General features: G+C 44.9%; 1 protein-coding gene and 1 long non-coding RNA gene across 7 annotated transcripts in view; one reads left to right on the top strand and one right to left on the bottom strand.

The window, feature by feature from the left end:
• Nucleotides 1–17,778, top strand: part of LDLRAD4 (low density lipoprotein receptor class A domain containing 4) — a 180,161-nt gene that overhangs the window by 148,114 nt on the left and 14,269 nt on the right. The window contains exon 1 of one of the 6 annotated variants that reach the window (XM_061357449.1): nucleotides 16,694–16,845. The exons of 2 other annotated variants lie outside the window; for them this stretch is intronic. Coding sequence is in view for 2 of the 4 variants with exons in the window: in XM_061357447.1 (XP_061213431.1) it covers nucleotides 17,412–17,481 (70 nt within the window). In the remaining 2 variants the exon portion in view is untranslated. Of the gene's footprint in view, nucleotides 1–16,693; nucleotides 16,846–16,935; nucleotides 17,482–17,535; nucleotides 17,561–17,778 lie in introns of those variants that run through there. 3 more of the 6 variants (XM_061357447.1, XM_061357446.1, XM_061357448.1) reach the window with 3 other exon arrangements.
• Nucleotides 10,830–16,642, bottom strand: LOC133214514 (uncharacterized). Its single transcript, XR_009726141.1, has 3 exons — nucleotides 16,520–16,642; nucleotides 13,585–13,674; nucleotides 10,830–12,343 (listed from the first exon to the last, which is right to left on the bottom strand). It is a non-coding gene; the product is annotated as an uncharacterized LOC133214514 (long non-coding RNA).

The raw sequence follows: 17,778 nt of genomic DNA, 5'->3' as shown, positions 1-17,778 counted from the left end.
CTGGCTGGGTGTTTGCTGCATGTGGCTTGGTGGGAGATTATCCTAGAGCTACGGAAAACATCCTATGCAGTAGATGGTCCCTGAATATATGGGAAATAATGTTTACTGTAAGAATCCTAAAGAACCCTTCCTTGAGGGTGTTTTTTGTTGTTCGTTTGTTTCTTTGTTTTGCTAGGCAGCTGTTGAGCTAAGAATGCCCACAATTTTGTACAGTGGACGTGAGCAGTTCACTCCTTAATTTCACCTCCTGTTTCACATGCAGCTCATCTTTTTTGTCATAGTTCCAGACCTGACCATTATAGATGTAAGGATTGTCAGGTTTTTTTAATTATGCAGTGCTCAGGCCACTGCAGTTGTAATTCTTGATTGAAGGATCTTTGTGTTTCTGTAATACAAATAAACAGTGACAGTGTAACAAACTTGGATGAAACGTGAAACCAAGGTCTTTGTAGATCCTCATAGTTAAAGATCCCACTGTTTGTAATGGTAATTAGTAATAGTTTGTTAAAATAATTACGATTTCAAACAAAAAATTGTTTGTTAAGGTTTGCATTATTTTTTGTTGTCATTTTCAATTGGATTATTTATTATTATTACTGAATGATAGTTTCCAGTCTAGTTCAAATATTTTTGTTCCTTTTACCTATTAGCTGTATTTCCTACCCAAAGACATTATATTGTTGCCTTAAAATGACAACATCCCCTGTGCTGTACCCGAGAGCTAAGTGCAGTAGTATATAAAAAGCATCTTTACACACTTCACACTAGTGTGATGCTAAATTATTTAGGTTTCTCAAAAGGCATTTAGTCCTCTGCTGAAAGAAGATTCAAATGTATATAGCAGTGGTGGTTATTACTCAATGTATGTTTGCCCATAAATGCATATGAAAGGTAGAGATGTTAATTTTAGTTTCATTGGGTCTACCAGGCTGGAAACTGAATGTAAATCCGAGGATGTATCTCTCTCTCTTGTGTTTTGCCTCTAGCAGCTTTTAGAATCACAAATGCATATTTTTAATGACTAAATGTAACATTAACAGAGAGCCATTCTGCCCCAATTGTTTCATTGGAGAATGGACTTGTTAGAGACTGATTCTAAGTAGCTGTGTCCGTCTAATCAAGGTTTTCCCCTTCCCCTGGAAAAAGAAAAAAAAATAAAATGCAGAGAAAATGAGATTATCAATTTCTGTGCAAACTTTGGAGTGGCCTCCAAGATGCAAAGTGAAAGGAAGAGGTTATATCGTACAGCTGCATGAAAGACATTTTCCGCCAGCAGCCAGTATTCTTTTTCAGCCCTACCACAGGTGGGCAGGAGGTAGTATGGTGCCCCCAGGGCTGGGGCCCAGCTGTGCTTTTGGAATAGATAACCTGCTGTGTTCTCCAGGCTTGAGTGTAGAAAGTACTGGCAGAGGTGGTATACTGTAAAGGGTGAAAGGGCACCATTAGGTTACTACATTTTTTCTTCCAGTTTTTAAATAAAATCCTGCTGCATTTTAGGTAATTAATGAAATGGAAATATTTTGGAAAGCAGTCATAGCCTTTCTTGCCATTTTGTATTTCTACGCTCACTGAACACAAGGTACTGCTTTGCTGAATGTTGGGGCTGGGAACACAGGCTTGGCAGCATTGCTGCTGTGTGCTTGGTCTTTGCAGCTGCAAATTGGAGAGGGCATGTTCCTAGGTGGTGCAACCAGCATTGGGCTGAGGCATGCAGGGAATGAGCAGCTTCCCCATGTCAGTGGGGCCGTGGTGGTCCAGCATCTGCTTCTCTCCCCTGTCATACCCCAGTGGGTAGCTTGTGGCTTGCAGGGAGTGGGAAGATACTTGGCATTACCCTGCCTATATTTAAGGACAATTTCTGCAAAGCAGCTAGCCTGTGGCATCCTGCTGCTGTGTGAGGAATGGGCATCTAACTCCTGCTGGACAGGCTTTGGGGCCTGGGGGGTCTATAAGGGGAAATGAAGCTTGGACAGATAGAAGACTCTTATGAGACATCAGTTTTGGCATCATCCTGTTTATTTTTTTTCCCCAGTAATGTGAAACTGATCATCTTGAATGGAGTGGTTAATGTACATAATTAAAAGAAAAGAAAAATACACTGCAGGGTTGAGGTGAGAAAAGGCAGAGAAGCTCTTGACTGATCCAGGGACAATTGTGATTCAAAAAGCCATGCAGCCAGCTGATGAGAAGCGCAAGGGATCGTCCTTTCTCTGTCCCACCAGTGCGGGCAGGTTGTGAAATCTTTGCTGGGCAAGGAGGGCTTTCTGGAGAGGTCACGACTTTCAGACTGCTGCACCCTGTGACCAGGCTCACGTGGGGAGGCGAAGAGACATCAGGCAAGAGACAGCACAACTGCTTTTGAGGGTATGACTTTAATGGAAGAGGAATTGGAAAAGCCAAAGATAAAGATGGCCCAGAACATCCTTAAGGCTGCCAGGCCTAAAATTAGAAGCAGGCTGCGCTTTGTTTCCCTTGCAGGCTCACATGCAACATGAGTTTTTGCCCAGGTGGCCTACTCCATAAGGACAGCAAGTGCTGATGCCAAGGGGCACTTGACTCCCTGGGAACAGGTTTCTTGTGACTTTCTATACTCCCCATTGTCACACGATGGGAACAGGCAAGTGACATTGCAGAGCTGCCATCATGTGTGGGCACGTGTGGTGAGGCAGTGCTGACAGCAGCTATCCTGGGACTGTTGCTATTGACAGACAAAGTGTTGTTGACTGCAGGGAGGGTCAAAATTATTATTGGTGACCAGATGAGGTATTAAGTGCAGAGCTGACGTTAGGAGTCCATGCACATGACACAATTCACCCTGTCACTTTGGGCAGTGGATCAGGAACAGGCAGCAAAGGGATGCTGGATACCACATCCCGTGTGTGTGTTGTAGCCCTTCCCTCAGAGGCTGTTGCTTACATTTTGGTGGGGCAAAAATGCCCAAAAAGTCCATTTTTGCCAGATGGAAAAGAAAGCCAAAACCAACCAAACAAAAAAGCAAAGAAGTCCCACACATTTAGGCATAGCTTGGTCATTCTGGTTGGGTCTAAACAATGTTGCAAGCTTATACTTACGGCTGCACTTTTGTGCAAATATAGTTTGATTCTTATGTCAGTGCATTAAAATGCAGTACTGTGACCGTATAGTCACTACTGTTTAAGATGGTGTATCTGTTGAGCAGACATGCTGTTAAATCAGACTTACTCTGTGAGCTCTGAAACAGGCTATCTCAATTTTATTCAGAATTCACTTAGCACTGTTGTATCCACATTATGCAGCATAAAAGCCTGTTAGATACGTGCTCATTGGGAGCCCCATGACTGAGCGAGAGCCTTTCTGATCTGTTTGCCAGGTTGCTACCACATTATGACATTTGGGGAGTGTTACTGGGGAGGAATGCAAGTAAGACAGGCTACAGTGGTACTTTAGGTTTCTCTGCTGCCATTCAAGACTGATCAGCCCAGGACATTTCAAGAAGGCAGAATCTGGTTTTCCATTTTGCTTCCCCCTGCCTGTCTTTCTGTTTCCTCCAGCTGCTTAGGGAAAGCAGTGGTTTTACAGCTGCCTTCTTTAATCCCCTTTGACTGGACTGCAAATTTAGCCAAGCAGTACAGACATTTGAGGGTGGGAGAGGCACCGAGTATAATGCTGCAGTAAGGGTTTTAAACTTGTCTCCTTGCTTGCTGCATAGCCAGGATAAGTCGCAACCATTTCTCCAAATCCCTGTGAATTTTTCTTCAAAATGAAGTGATTAACTTCTGCCATAAACTTCCCCTTGTCTGGGGCATCCAGGCCTTCTGCTGAGCTTGACAGCATTCAAGATCTCCTGCCCGCATACACTATTAGGTTCTGCTTATCCTTCGTTTCCACTGCCTGGTGAAATATTAGATAACGGGGAAGGAGCTTATCTTACATGCGTCTGAACTGACAAATATGGCAGCTTTTCAGTAAAAAGGCTAATGCAGACGAGGCCTTTTTCCTGGCTAGAATAAGAATGAGGCCGGTGCTTGTCTTCTGCCGCTGACAACGGTCAGATGCGTGCAGCATGATTTCCATAGCATCCAGACAGTCGGAGCACCTAATATCTACCTGTCTAGTCAATACATCAGCTTTGCTAGAGCGGGGAGCTGAAGTTTGTCATTGAGGCGGGTTTCTAATGCAGCACGAATGGATCTTTCAGCCGTACTCCAGGGTAAACATTGTAAGCCCCGCAAATTTATCTACCAGCAGTGACAAATAACTGTGACAGTCACCTTTGTTTTCTTTCCTAAGTAAGATGTTTTCTATAAATGCCCTCATGGATTTAATTTCTGTGGCTTTAAGCACAAGGGGGGGGGATTTCTTCCTGTTTGAACAGGTTAATATTAGTGTTTATTTCAGTCTCTCTTTCTGCACATTAAAAACCAGTTTAAGTCCAGACTCAGGTGATTTTAAAGGTCTTTTCCAACCTAAATGATTCTGTGAGTTTAATAACCTTCAGAAGGACCCATCTCAGGATTTGACAGTTTGAGGGTAACAGATGTGAAACACTGTCCTGGCATCAATATTAGGGGAGTTGGGCTTAAAAGCATAGCTGAGAATCAAGACTGTATGTGCTTGGGGTATATGGAGGGGGAAAGGGAGTGGGAAGGAAAGGGCTGCTTTGTCCACAGGGTTACTGAGCAAGGTCTGTTAGTCATTTCAGAAGTTTTTTGGCTCATCTCAGGCATAGAGCTGTGCTTGAAGTTTAACACTTCCATTTTGAGAAAGAATACTCACTGTTATAATGTGGCATATTTCTGCATTGCATTCATCCAGATATTTTGGGAGATTGCCTTCCCAGCCGTAAATCCTAAACTGCACATTCACTGTTGAATTCTCAAACACCAGCTAAAACTCGAAGTGTCTGACAGCTCATAAAGCTGGGGATCCAGTGAGAGAAACTTGTAGCCTTTTTAGAAACTAAGGAACAGAAGTCAATGGGTGGTTTACTGCAGTATGGCAAAACACAAGTGTTCTCTGAATGGAGGAAGTAGAAAGAGTCGTTAGTTGGTTAAGCCAGACACACCTAGACAGCATCCTGAGCTGCTGCCAACCCACACGGGGTTTTTGGACCTTTTCCAGGCTTTGTTCCTGAAAATAAATAGTTCAAGATGTGAAACTTTGAAGATTGCATTGACCAGTGAGCCGTGCCTCTGGGTGTGAGCTTTAAGGGAGCGAACTCAAGCTTCAGATTTGGGCTAGAGGCTTGCAGAGAAAAAGCTGTGATCAAAGTTCAGCCTACATTTCATTTGTTAGCAGGGGGTGGTCTACATTATTTTTTTTTTCTGTTTCTCCTTATAAATGGGATTTATTCTCACCTCAGAAATTGAGAAAGGGCTGTCAATCTGATTATTTAGTTCAGCTGCTGCCTTGCTTTGTAGCTGCAATTCATAAAAAGTATCACCTCTTCTATTTCACAGGAGCAGCATGTGAAGAAATTAAGTGACATCTATAAACCATTCAGAATATGTAAAACAATGGATATATGCTAACTATTATGTTATTTATTTAATGCTTTGATAGCCATGTTGCAAAACAAATGAGGAGGTGGGGATATCTTTTGGAACAGAATATACTGCAGCACCCGCCTTGATCTGCATTAGACATCTGCACTGTGAAGTACAAGTGATGCTGAAAGATGCACTGAGAAAACAAACGGGTTACAGTACTGTCGTGTTAGAAATGACAAAATATGCAGGCAATAGAGAAACTAAAACTACTTCTGTTTCAGGCAGAATTGTAAAGTATTAACTGAAGAAAATACAGCAGAAAAGATAAAATACAAACAGTATGGAAGCTGGGGCTCAGTTCTTTATGCCACAGAAGTTCATGCTGTGCTAAAAAAAAAAAAAAAAAGCAAGTTTTTTTCTTTTTTAGGCAGAAAAGCAGACCCTCAACATTTTATGCTTTAATACTAGGAATCACAGCTCTTACCTCTAAAAGTTAAAACAAAACAAAGCCAAAAAACACCTTCCTGGAAGTGTTTGGAGGTGTTCAGTTTTAAGCGGGCTTTGAGGAAGACACCTACAGTGAACAAAAAGATTTAGTGTGAGCTTTCAGAGCTAGAAATCTGAGGACATGCAGGAAAAATGCCAGAGTTCTTTTAAATTCAAAATGTCTAAGCTGTCTGCCCAAAAAGGGATAGATGCAAGCTGAGAGCCAGTTTGGGTTGTATGACAGATTCGTGTTTCTTATATGCACGACCTTGGCTTGAGTAATTCCCTTCTTCCTGTCTTCTGTGTGTAAAAGAGAAACCAGATAGGACAGCAAGGTAAAGTTACTTGTCGTGGCTAAAAAACCAGGATGAGCCCTGGAAAGGGTGTGCCTTTTCTAATTAATTTAGCAGAACTGTGCTAATACGATGACATGCAGCTTCCAAGGCAGGGAATACGGCAGGTATCAGCAGAAACTCAGCTTTGCCATCCTTAGTGTTGTATGGCAACAGTTACCAAATTTCATCCATGAGCCATCCGTGGTGGGTTAACAGAGATTTCACCCATGAGATCCTTTTCTACATCTACCGCAGCCAGGGGATCAGATCCCTGAGAACAGAGGTGGGCCGGGAAGCTCTTGCTGTAGATAGTAAACTTTGTGAGGGAAGTAAATGCAAGTTTGGGCTGCACTTGGTTGAGACTATAGAAATAGGAGTGTTGTGAGATGTGCAGGGAGTATATACTGCCCTGCCCAGCGGCAGGGGGAGGGTGGCCAGCTCTTTGCCGTATGCCACAGGGAATTTATATGCATGGTCCTTGTGGTCTGGGTTGTGCCCAGGTACTGTAAATGGGAGAGGGGGCGCATGTCTGCACATAGGTGTTTGGTGGAGTCTGGTGCACAGTGTGTGGGGGAGGCTGAGGTACCTTCTATGTGCAGGTGGGCAGCACGTGCCTCCGGTGTCAGACACATCCCAGACCCGGCACACTCACTGAATACGCACCGCCCTGGCAAGCTGCACGCTCTCACAAGCCATTTGTCTGGGACTTCTGAATGGCAAAAATCCTGGTCTGAGCTGCTATGCAGATCAGGATGCAGGGTGTCCTGAAACCCCAGACAAATCTCCTTAGCGCTTTTGGTAAATCTGCAGCTGGGATTTACCCTTGTGACAGCACATCCCAAGTGTGATAAAAATAGCCTGTCTGCCAGCATTGCAAACCTGACTCATGTCCTACAGTTAATGGGTGAGCAGTCAAGGCTGTTTCTGGAATTGTTGCACAAATGCATGAAGTGAGTTTGGTGGCAGGGGATCGCAGATGCACATTGCAAAGTGCTTGCCCGGCTCAGGACGATTCTGTGCAGCTTTGGCATAAAACTCAACAGATCAGAAGTGTAGCAGAGACCCTTGATCTTAGGCTGAAAGTGATGATGGAAAGATCTCTGCCCTTTGATTCTCCCGAAGGCTGTGTCTATCCTGTGCTGCCTAGAGGCAGTCTGGAAGGTGTGCTCTGCCTGTCCCTTCCTAGGCTGGGCAGAAAGCATGGCCTTTTCCCTGGAGGCTGCATAACAACTTGGTTTTAACCCTTTACCTTAACCCTAATGAAAACCATGGGTTTCATTAAAAAATAGCGACCATGCCAAATTCGAAGCGTCAGTAGTTTTGCCACCGCAATGAGGTGACACGGAGAAGCAAGAGGGAGTGGACGTACTTTTTCTGCTCTCCATGTGCATGCACATACGGGAGAACATGGTTTCTCTGTAACCCTGAGAACTAGTATCTTACGCTCAAAACTTCCTCTCCAGCCAGATCTACCCAGAAAGTCTCACCCCACCCAAACAGGGTATAATCTCTTTAATGGGCTACATAAAAATGCTGTTGGTGAGTCAGTACAATGTTGGATGTACAGTTGCAGAGTGGCAACATAGAAAGAAATGCAACCTCCTGTCCAAAAATACCAACCAACCAACTGTAAGAGACATTACCTGCCAGTTCCCTATGCGTCTGGTTAGACTTCAAACAAATTTCGGGGTTTGCTGTCATACATAGGAAAATGCCATTGCAGACACTTGGGGACAGCCTTTTCCTCATTAAGAAAGGGCACACATCCATTCACCACAGATTTTGAAAATGCACCTTTGTGATTTAGGTGCTTACATGCCATCTTCAAAAATGGCTTATCAGGCTAGTGCTTGAAGACTTAAGTGAGTGAGGATGTGCCCTGTGGAAGCGCTGCATAGGTGCTGATAGGGTGCTGAGAGAGAGGAGAGGTGGGATGGGCAGGGAGAGCTGAAGGGACTTCTCCTAGATCACCAGTATGGTTGTGATAGAGCTGGGGAGAAAAACTGAATCTCAGTCTGTTCTTGTATCTAGTAGACCATGCATCTCCTTAAACATCTCCTAGGCCATGCATTTGGGCAGTCTTGTATGTTTTGTTTACAGGATCAGTTTTCATTTTCTTTCTCAGTCCCTGAAGTCCTCCTGTGAGACTCTTGAAGTTTAGTTGTACCTTGTCTGATCCAGTAGTATGCTGGGAGTACAGAAAAAGAAAAAATAAAAAAATGGAGGAGCAGTGCTAGAAAACACAGCTCTCATGGAGACCCAAGCTCTGACCTGGAGTCTGTTCAGAAACATCCATCCCTCCCAGCTTCCTGGGCTCAATAGCATCAGAGCCCACTGCGCAGTGAGATCCTGCTGCTCCCCATATGAAGCATGTACCATTATGCTGCTGGTTTTGTTTCTGGTTCTTGTCTTCCACCCTGAAATGACTGTCATGGGAGCTGCATAGAGATACTATAGTTACCCTGGCCTTAGCAGGGTCCAAGAGGTTGATGGTCTTTGCATTAAATGGTTAGGCTGCATTCCTGTCATATGTGCAGTGTCTCAGAAGTGGCTTGAGTTTGTAGATACCATTAATTCAGCTGAAAACAAGAATACTGTCATTGCATTGGGTGGGATTGGCCTCATTTTATGTAAAATAGCTGCAGATTTAAGCTTCGTATCAAGTTGCTAGGGTGCCGTCCATCAAGTGATGTTTGAAAATCGTTTTTTAGAAGCTATGCCAGTTTTGACATGCTGCTTTAATATTTTTCTGGCTGCAATAGGGCAAGACATAGAAATCTTATGTTGTCATCACACAGATCTGTGAAGCGTTCTTTTTTTTCCTTCCCCCCTTCCCCCCGCTTTCTCTCTCTTGCACTCTGTCATATGGAAACCAGATCAAAATTATGAAATTATTGCCCACAAACTGTGATCTTTTTTCTCTTTTGTGGTGGGATCTGACAAGTCAGTGATGGCTTGGTGCTGTTGGTACTAGCTGTCGATGCTGCATGCATTTGTATGTATCAGGAATAGCTGAACTTGGCGTGCTTCTTGGTTGGCACGCAGGCTGGTGAAACGTCAGATTTTTAATTGTGATAAAGTTCACGAAAGACAAAATTATGGCAGATGTTTCGTTTTGTCAGAGCCGAACTGAATCATTAAAATGTGATATGATGTACTATGAACGAGTCAGTGTAAACACCATCCCTGTGAACATGTCAAAAGACTGAAGAATGTAGACCATTCATGGTAATGTTAAAAAACACGTGGTATGAATGCTGTATTACCAAGCTTTTCTCTTTAAATGCAGAGCATGAATCTTATGAATTTTTATTGCCTTTATACAAAATGAAAAGATAACATATTCTGCTTTGGTAAAAATAGCCTGGTGGCTTCTGCAGCGTGGTTGTCATTTCGCTGGTGGTTTACTCAGAGGTCTGCTTTTCACAAGCAGCAGCAGCGAGGTATCCAAATTCCCATTGAGCACTGAGCTCGTTTGCCTAATTCCCTCTTTTCTAAAGGATATGTTTTTGGGAAGTCTTACTCCTCTGCCAGTCTGAAGGAAGCAGCAGAAATGCTGTTGCTTGCTGAGGAATGCCTATGGTGATCTGTTTAAACTGGCTCCGGATAACTGGTTATGGAAAGACTGCAGGAAGCATCCAATGACCGACATTCTCTGTGGACTTTCTCTTCCATCTCCTCCTCACATATCCTATGTGAGGATTGTTGTCTCCACACCTACCTAGGCCATTAGTCAGAAAGGAAGTGCATTAGAAACTTCCTGATGCTTACCCATAAGCTGAGTACATACAACTGCAGTTACTCTGTTTCTTTCTGGCCTATGAAGTCTTGACTCGATTCTGATTCTTACTCCCCGTGTTGTCAGTTTCAAGGTTTTACTGTAAATTAAGTGTGTTCCTTAATGCTACAGCTGCTGGAATCAAGAGAGTTGACAAATACCTTCCTTTTGATGTAAAGGTCAAAGAAACACTGGAAAGATGTGATCAAAGTGTGCTCCAGAGTGTTGTTTTATGCCACTCTTCTGATTTCTATTTGAGGGAGCCTGACTTAAGAGTTTTAGAATTTTTATTGGGAATAAAATACTCTTGTTATATCATAGAGTGCGTTATAAACTGTAGTAAATCCACATAATTTTGCATGTCAAAAATATCAGTCCCCATCTCCTTTGGTGGTGCACAAGTGAGATGAATGTGCTTTGCAGACCAATTTAAATACTCTTAAACTATGGCTCCCTTCTCCAGATCAATTACATTGAGTTATTGGGGAAAATCTGTGTTTGTGTGCATGGACAGTCATGAATTGTATATAATCAATGTATTGTATTTTAAGTGGGGATGCCAAAGCTAGAAGTAATGAACTTAGTAAAATGGCCATACAGGATTCGGTGATAACAGTTGTTAATGGCAACGCATCTATAATTTTTGCACCATGGCAGTTTGTGGAAATGTAATGTGCTTTTTAAAATTAACGTAAGTTTTTACACCTCTCTTGCACCATAGGAACTTAATCCCTCATGAAACCTCGTTAGAGGCTGCACCACTGTATCCTGAGGCAGATGTGAAATTTGTGTGAGTCACTGATTTGCGATCTAGCTGAAGGAAACTGAGTCTACAGTTCTTAAGAAAGAAGCCACCCATTCGGAATGCATTTACACTGCTCCTTTTGTATAAATCATTAGTGCTATAAACTATCCATTATTGTTAGGAGAAGAAATTTAACAATGCAAATAAAACAAAATACAGTGGCAGAGCAATTTTATGCTTGATTGTAATGTTTAATGGTGTGTTCTCATAAAGAGATTTTCCCATGCTTCAGACCTATTGTGTCTGTGACTTACTTGATTTCCGACGAACATCCCCCATTTTATTCCTAGAGTTGTTTTCTCTAGAGCAATTTCTGTAATAGTGCTGCAGCATGGGGTTATCCAGGGTTAATTTCCCTTATGATTATACATCCAGACAGCATGTGTGTAAATGCTGAAAGACAAACAATAAGAAAACTGTAAGATAAAAGAAAACAAAGAAAATTCCTTTGTTTTGCTTGTAAATCCATTTTTCAGTGTCTATGTATTTCCCTTACTCACTTATAAATGTTAATGTTAGCTTATATTGGCATTGTAGTTCTTTAAAAGCATTACTTTTCTGTCACAGCTGACCTCAGATTTTTTCATTATGTGGCTTCCCTTTCTCTCTCCTATCTCTTTGGATACTTTTCCCAGGTTCCCCTCTTCATCCTTTCCTTTCACGTACCAGGCAGCACCATCAGTAAGGCAGAATTTCATATCTCTAAACTAGCTGATTATATTAACGTCAAAAATAAAATACAGCTCTTCACATTGTACTTGTATTTTTAGTACCTTATTGTAATCCTGGTTCTGCTTTCCCTTCTTATCTCTGTTCTGTTTCTTGCCCTTAGGTTTCTTTTTTAGACCAGGATTGCTGGGGTTTTTTGTGATCTTGAAAGGTTTCTGCACTGTCCAGCTTTTTTAAGGCCTTCCACAAAACTTAGTCAGAAAGCACTAAAGTATCTTGATAGTCTGTTAATCGGCAGCCAAGTGCCCATTGTTTTCTTTTCCTGGCTGCCAAGGAGTTTGTTGGCAATTGAGATTTATGGAGTGAATAATCCACCTGGCAGGAGACTCTCTGCAACTCCAGAGTGTTCCTTAATGGAAGAATGTTCCTTTTTGTGTATAAGATACCACTAATAGCTTATTTAGCAACCTATATTTCTACAACAGGGCTTTCAGTTTTTTGTTGGAGGTGGATTCTTGCATATGCATAGATTCTAGCACCCATGCTAATTCTGTCTCTCATTTAACTTTCATCTGTTCCTATGATAGGATAATGCATAATGTAATCTCAGCTTTTTAATGTAGTCCTTAGTGCATCTCTTCTAGCTCCTGCCTGAATGGGATAAAAAAAAATAAAATTAATAATGAGGTATGACTCATTCCTGTGTGTGCTGGGAATTACCTGGAAACCACGGGGATCTTAGGTAGGGTAATCATGCTGCAACCATGGAGAGTCCAGTACCAGGTACTAATGGCAATTACTGCTTGGAGAACCCTGAGTGACAAAGGAATAATAAAAAACCTCAAATCATTATGATACTTTCTTGCCTTTTCTCATCATTAAATAGCTCATTTTTATAACCACTGATTAGATTTGAGCTCAGAATAAGCCAAAAGCTACAGAATATGATCAAAATGACAGATAGAAGGGGTTGCAGTGTTTTCAGTGCAGCTGATTTTGTTCATGAGTTTTTAATAGAACTAAATGGAGGATTGAATTAATCAATTATTAGAATAAGTGGAAGACACTGTATAACAGTATTCAGTGTAATCGGTACCTGCGTGAAATTCTGGTTCTCAGCCACCCAGTTGCTTCATCCGTTTGAGGACATTTTCATGGTCTGAGTAGCCTGGGCTGATTATCACCCTCAGATTTACAGCTCCCTTTTCCTGCATGGAGTTTCTTATTCCTTATGCATCAGCACTAGGAAATTCTGTACCTGTTTTTCAGCAGTGACAGGGGAGCATAGAAGTTACCAGTAGCGTAATCTCCAGGGTAAACAGGGCCAGCGTATTATGCTCACTGTACCATTTAACCCTGCTGGAGGAGACAACTGTAAATTGCCTGTGTCGAGCTGGCATCTGAGGACAAATAGAACTGCAGTGGGGATAATTCATGAGTAGATTTTCTCACTCACCAGTGTAAAGAAAGCTAGGGCTAGTCAGGTCTGAAACGGTGATTACTTTTAAAATAGCTTGTTATAATTCAGTGTCCCAGATTGAACCCTTCCTTCCAGCACAGGGAAACAAACCATCGCACACATGGCTAGCACATGGACCATGCAGGCTGTGCAACTAACTATGCACTTGAAAGACTGCTTTGCTTTTCCTAGGAAACAAGATTTGGAGGGAGCTTTTTAGTGGAGGGTTCCAAACAGTGATTAAAGAGAAAAGAAAAAAAAGAGATATAAGTCAATTTCACAATCTTTTCTGGTAATGCAGAGTGAAGAACAGCTTTAACAGGGACTTAACTGAAACGCTGTTCCTCCTCTGTGTTAAATCCCTCCACCAAACTTGCTTCTTTTGGGTTGTGTCGCTAATCTCTCCACAATGCTCCCATCTGTTAATGGCTGTAGATTTGTGCCCATCTCAGATGGTTTTCTGGGCTGAAATTACGTGCATAGTTATCAACAGTGCAGGAAGGGGGAGACACCTCTGCACACTCCTGCTGTCCAGGTTCCCCATGCAAATGACCCCAAGGGGCTGACTGCAGGCAGGAGGAAACACCCCATTACTTTGCAGTTTCAAGACTGTGGTTTTTCTCTTCCTCTTCAGAGTAAGGACTGGCCAAGAGCCTACCCACCATCAGTAATGTCTTTAGAGAAGCAAAGAAAAAAAGGATTAAGTAGCGGAAATGAAAAACTCATATTGATAAAGTAGCATCTGTCCAGTTTTGGTCATCAAAGCATGACTGTGTTTTCTTATGCTTAAGAGATTAACATCTTTACTATTAGTAAAACAAAGAATCAAGGTCTTTGTTCTTGCATGTTCCAGAATGAGTTTTTGTTTTCCCAGTCAAGACTGAGGAGACAGCTCAGTAAACACATGCTTTATAAAATTCCACCTAAAGGTTACTAAGTTCAGTTAGCGCTCAGCTTTATCATTGATACACTAGGCTTGTAATGGCTTGTGGGGAAGTATTACAACTCAGTGTGCCAAAGCCTGTTTAGGGAGCTTCAACCCTGTCTCCAGAGCAGCCAGCCTGCTCAGAGGTCATGGTGGAACCTGCTACTGCGAGGGGAATTTTAGAAGGAAGTCAGTCCCCCGTCCTTGTTGACTGAGCAGCTTTTACGGCTATCTGGCACTTGCTGCATAGTTGTTCAGCCCCTAAAGGGCTTGATTCACAGTAAAAACTTGATGATAAATTCGTAATAAATAGGTAATGAGCCAAATACTGTTCTGAGGATGTTTGTGAGGATGCCTGTGGGGTGCATCACTTATGGATTCAATAGTCTGTAACCATTTTGCAGTCATTGTGCCTGCACTGGTACAATAATATTAAACAAATTCTGGTGGGTAGGGGAAAAGTGGGCTAGACAGGGAGTAAAGCACATGATGTATCAATCAGCCTATGTGCCTAATCCCCAGTCTTGCCAAAACAATTATTTTATGCTGTAGGTTAATGCCTGTTTCAGGGACTGGAAACAGGCTTCAATTGTAGGAGACCAAAGTAAAGGAGCAGTATTAATACTGATACATGAATTTTGTTTTGTTTTCTGCTTATAGTATTTAAACTACACTTATCTGAAACCAACTTCTCATTTTAAGGTTTGGGAATGATATATGTGAGTCAACCTTTGGCTCAGAAACTTTGTTTTACACTTCAGTCCTTGACAACAAAGAACTTGCAGCAGGAAGATAACCAGCTTCAGCAGTACTTCTATACACACAAAGCGGGCCATGCCTATACAACAGCCATGTTTAAGAGGCCAATCTGTTGGATTAGTTGTTTTCCAAGAAGTCCAGGTGTGATAAGATCATAGTTTTGAAGGTGCTTCACATCTGCTATCTGTACTGAATTATTTCCTTCTTGTGGTAATGGTGCTGTAGTCAGTTACTAGTCCACTTGCACAAAAGCATTCCCTTGACATATAATTTGAACTCATTTTGCTCTTCTAGGAACTCTCAAAGGATATTTATTTACAGACCACATTCACTGTGCTCTAGGCTGACTGTACTGTTTGGACTGGGGCCTTAGACCTTGCAGTATCGAGCTAAACGTCAACAGCGGTTTAATAAATCCATACTATGGGGATAGCTTGTAACCAAACGACAGGCTGTGTGCAGTGGATATATGTATCAGGATGTGTCTCCTAGTATTTTAACCAGCCTGACTCTTCCTAGTGCTAGTTTGATGGGGGACTGCAAGCAGGTCCACTCCTCTCAGCCTTCCTCCTCTTGGCTTTTACTCCGTGACTTTGTCATAGAATCTTAGAATCAAATAGGTTGAAAAGGACCTTTAAGATCATCACGTCCAACCATGACCCCAGGACTGCCAAGATCACCACTAAACCATGTCACTAAGGGCAAACTGATCTACCCTCAAGACGTACCCTCATTATCTCCACTCACAGCCACCCCTCATCTGCCCCCCATAGTGGCCCCATACTGTATCGCTGCCACCCCTACCCCCCATGGTCGCACCTCACACCCCTGCACTTCCCTCATGCTCTCCCCTTATGATTGCCCCTCACCCCTCATGGCCACCCCTCACATCCCGTGGCTACCCTTGCTCCCCCCTCATGATGTCTCCTCATGGCCGCAGCTCCTCTCCCTTCAAGATCTTCCCTCATGGCTGCTCTTCCTCTCCCTTCATGATTTCCCCTTATGGCTACCCCTTATTTCCCCTCACAGTCTTCCCTCATGGCTGCCCCTTCTCTCCCCTCATGATCTCCCCTCACGGCCTTCTTTCCTGTCATGATGTCCCCTTATGGCTGCCCCTTCTTCTCCATTGCGATCCTCCCTCATGGCCGCCCCTCCTCTCTCGTCATGATCTCGCCTCACAACTGCCCTTGACACCTCATGGCCACGGCTCGTCTCCCCTCATGATATTCCTCATGGCCACCCCTTTGAGACTGGTCCATGGGGTTTGCAGGCCAGAAGGGTGTGGGGAGCAGCGGGTTCATGGTCAGCCCCATAGTGTGTTTGGAGGCTTTGACTGCTGTGGCTGTGATGTGTGATGGGGCTCCTCTGCAGCCTGGCTCCTCTGCCTTATGCAGCTCCAAAGACCCGGGTTAACACAGACCAGAGGGTGAACTCTTTTCCTGCTCGTGTAGACAAGCAGGTCTTACCTGGTGTTTTGGCAATGATACAGTAATCCGGCGAAGACACTAGGAACAGGAGGAGGGCTTGGCCACGCTGGTGAAGCTGGAATAGGAGGAACATCCAGGGAGTTGGTGGATATAACTCTAAATGAGGGATATGGCAGGGACTCTGGTGGGACTGTGCTTCAGGTCCCTGCTGCTGACCTCCCCTGTGGTTTTCTGACGGTGACTGAGGGTTCGATCCCTGTGGAACTGACAGTCCAGAGCTATCGTTTCACAATACACCAGCACGCGTCTCTCCAGTACCTTACTCCCGCGGCTCTCCCCACAACGCTGCACACAACAGAACTGCAGCCGTGCGGCCTGCGGGGGTTTCTGCTGTCGCTGGCTGTGTACCTGAGGCGCGGGCCGGCGGGCAGTTTCCTTGCCGGTGCCTCCCCAGGTGAGCAGGGACGGGACGGGCTGGGTCTGGGTGGTTACAAGCAACGGAAGATGCTTTGCTCCTCCCCGACCCTCACCCCGGCTCTTCGGCCGGGACCGGCGGCTGGGGCGGGGCGCGGACACGTGCTGGGGGGGGTTGGGGGTGGAGGGTGGTAGTGGTGGGTGGGCGGTGCCGGAGGCAGCGGCGCAGGCGCGTCGGCCGGGTCAGGCGGAAGAGCTGGGGCGCCGCGAGCGCCCGCCGGGCCGGGCCGTGCTTAAAGAGCGGCGGGGCGGTGGTGCGGGTAAGCTACAGTACACTCGTTCCTCCGTACCTCCTTCGCGTCCTTCCTTCCTCCGGCTCTGCCGGGACGTGGCGGGGTTCTCCGTGTCCTTTTTCTTTTTTTTTTTTTTCTCCCGTTATTTCTTTTAATTATTTTTATTTTTAATCATTAATCTCGCCCGGGCCGAGCGCGGCGGGACTCCGCTGTCAGCGGCGCCAAGGCGGCTCCCTTCTCTGTCCGTGCGCGCACACGCGGAGTGGGGGTGGAACGAGAGTAGCCGGTGCTAGCCCCGGTCCGGCCCTGCTCGGTCGCCCGCCCGCGGCCGCCTTGCAGCGCGCCGCCCGCTGCCGGCAGCACTTGGTAGTCGGTAGCGCCGGGGCTGGGGCCTGCGGTGTGCTGGGGAGAGGGACGGTGGACAGGCAGGAGACTGATTTGTCTGTCTGCCTGTCTGTGAGTCAGCTCGGGCTGAGCGGGCGGCCCGAGAGCGGTGTTTCCCTCGCTGCATGGAGCTCGGGGCCGCCGGTGATGCGGTGCCCGCCGCTGGGGTTGGCGGAGCGGCCTGAGCCCCTCGTCCGCCGGAGGCGAGCATGTCTAGTGAGCGGCTTAACAGGACAGCGGTGACGGATGCGCGGTTAAAAGACCTGTTGTTGGAAAGAGGTACCCGCTCGTTCGTCCGGTGTGCCTGCGCGGTGGGGCTGCTGTCAGCTCCGGCCCCGGACTACCGGGGCGACACCCGGTAACTTACAGCCCAGCCTGCTGGAAGAGCGCTTCCTGCAGAGCAGCCTACCTGGGGCTCCGGGCGGCACGGGGGTCCTGTCTGCTCGGGAGGGTTCGGGTGACGGTGCGGGCACTTCTGTGGCTGTTGGTAGAGTTACACATCGTTTCTCTCTCTCTTATTTTTTTGTACTCCTCTGTGAAGGTGTTTTCGTGCAATATTTAGCTGTCTCTTTGGTT

This window comes from Neopsephotus bourkii, unplaced genomic scaffold (genome assembly GCF_033783945.1).
Source record: "Neopsephotus bourkii isolate Nb327-2 ecotype Australia unplaced genomic scaffold, CSIRO-AGI_Nbou_v1 NB_894, whole genome shotgun sequence".
Taxonomy (NCBI): domain Eukaryota; kingdom Metazoa; phylum Chordata; class Aves; order Psittaciformes; family Psittacidae; genus Neopsephotus; species Neopsephotus bourkii.
This window is presented reverse-complemented; position numbering and strand designations above follow the sequence as displayed.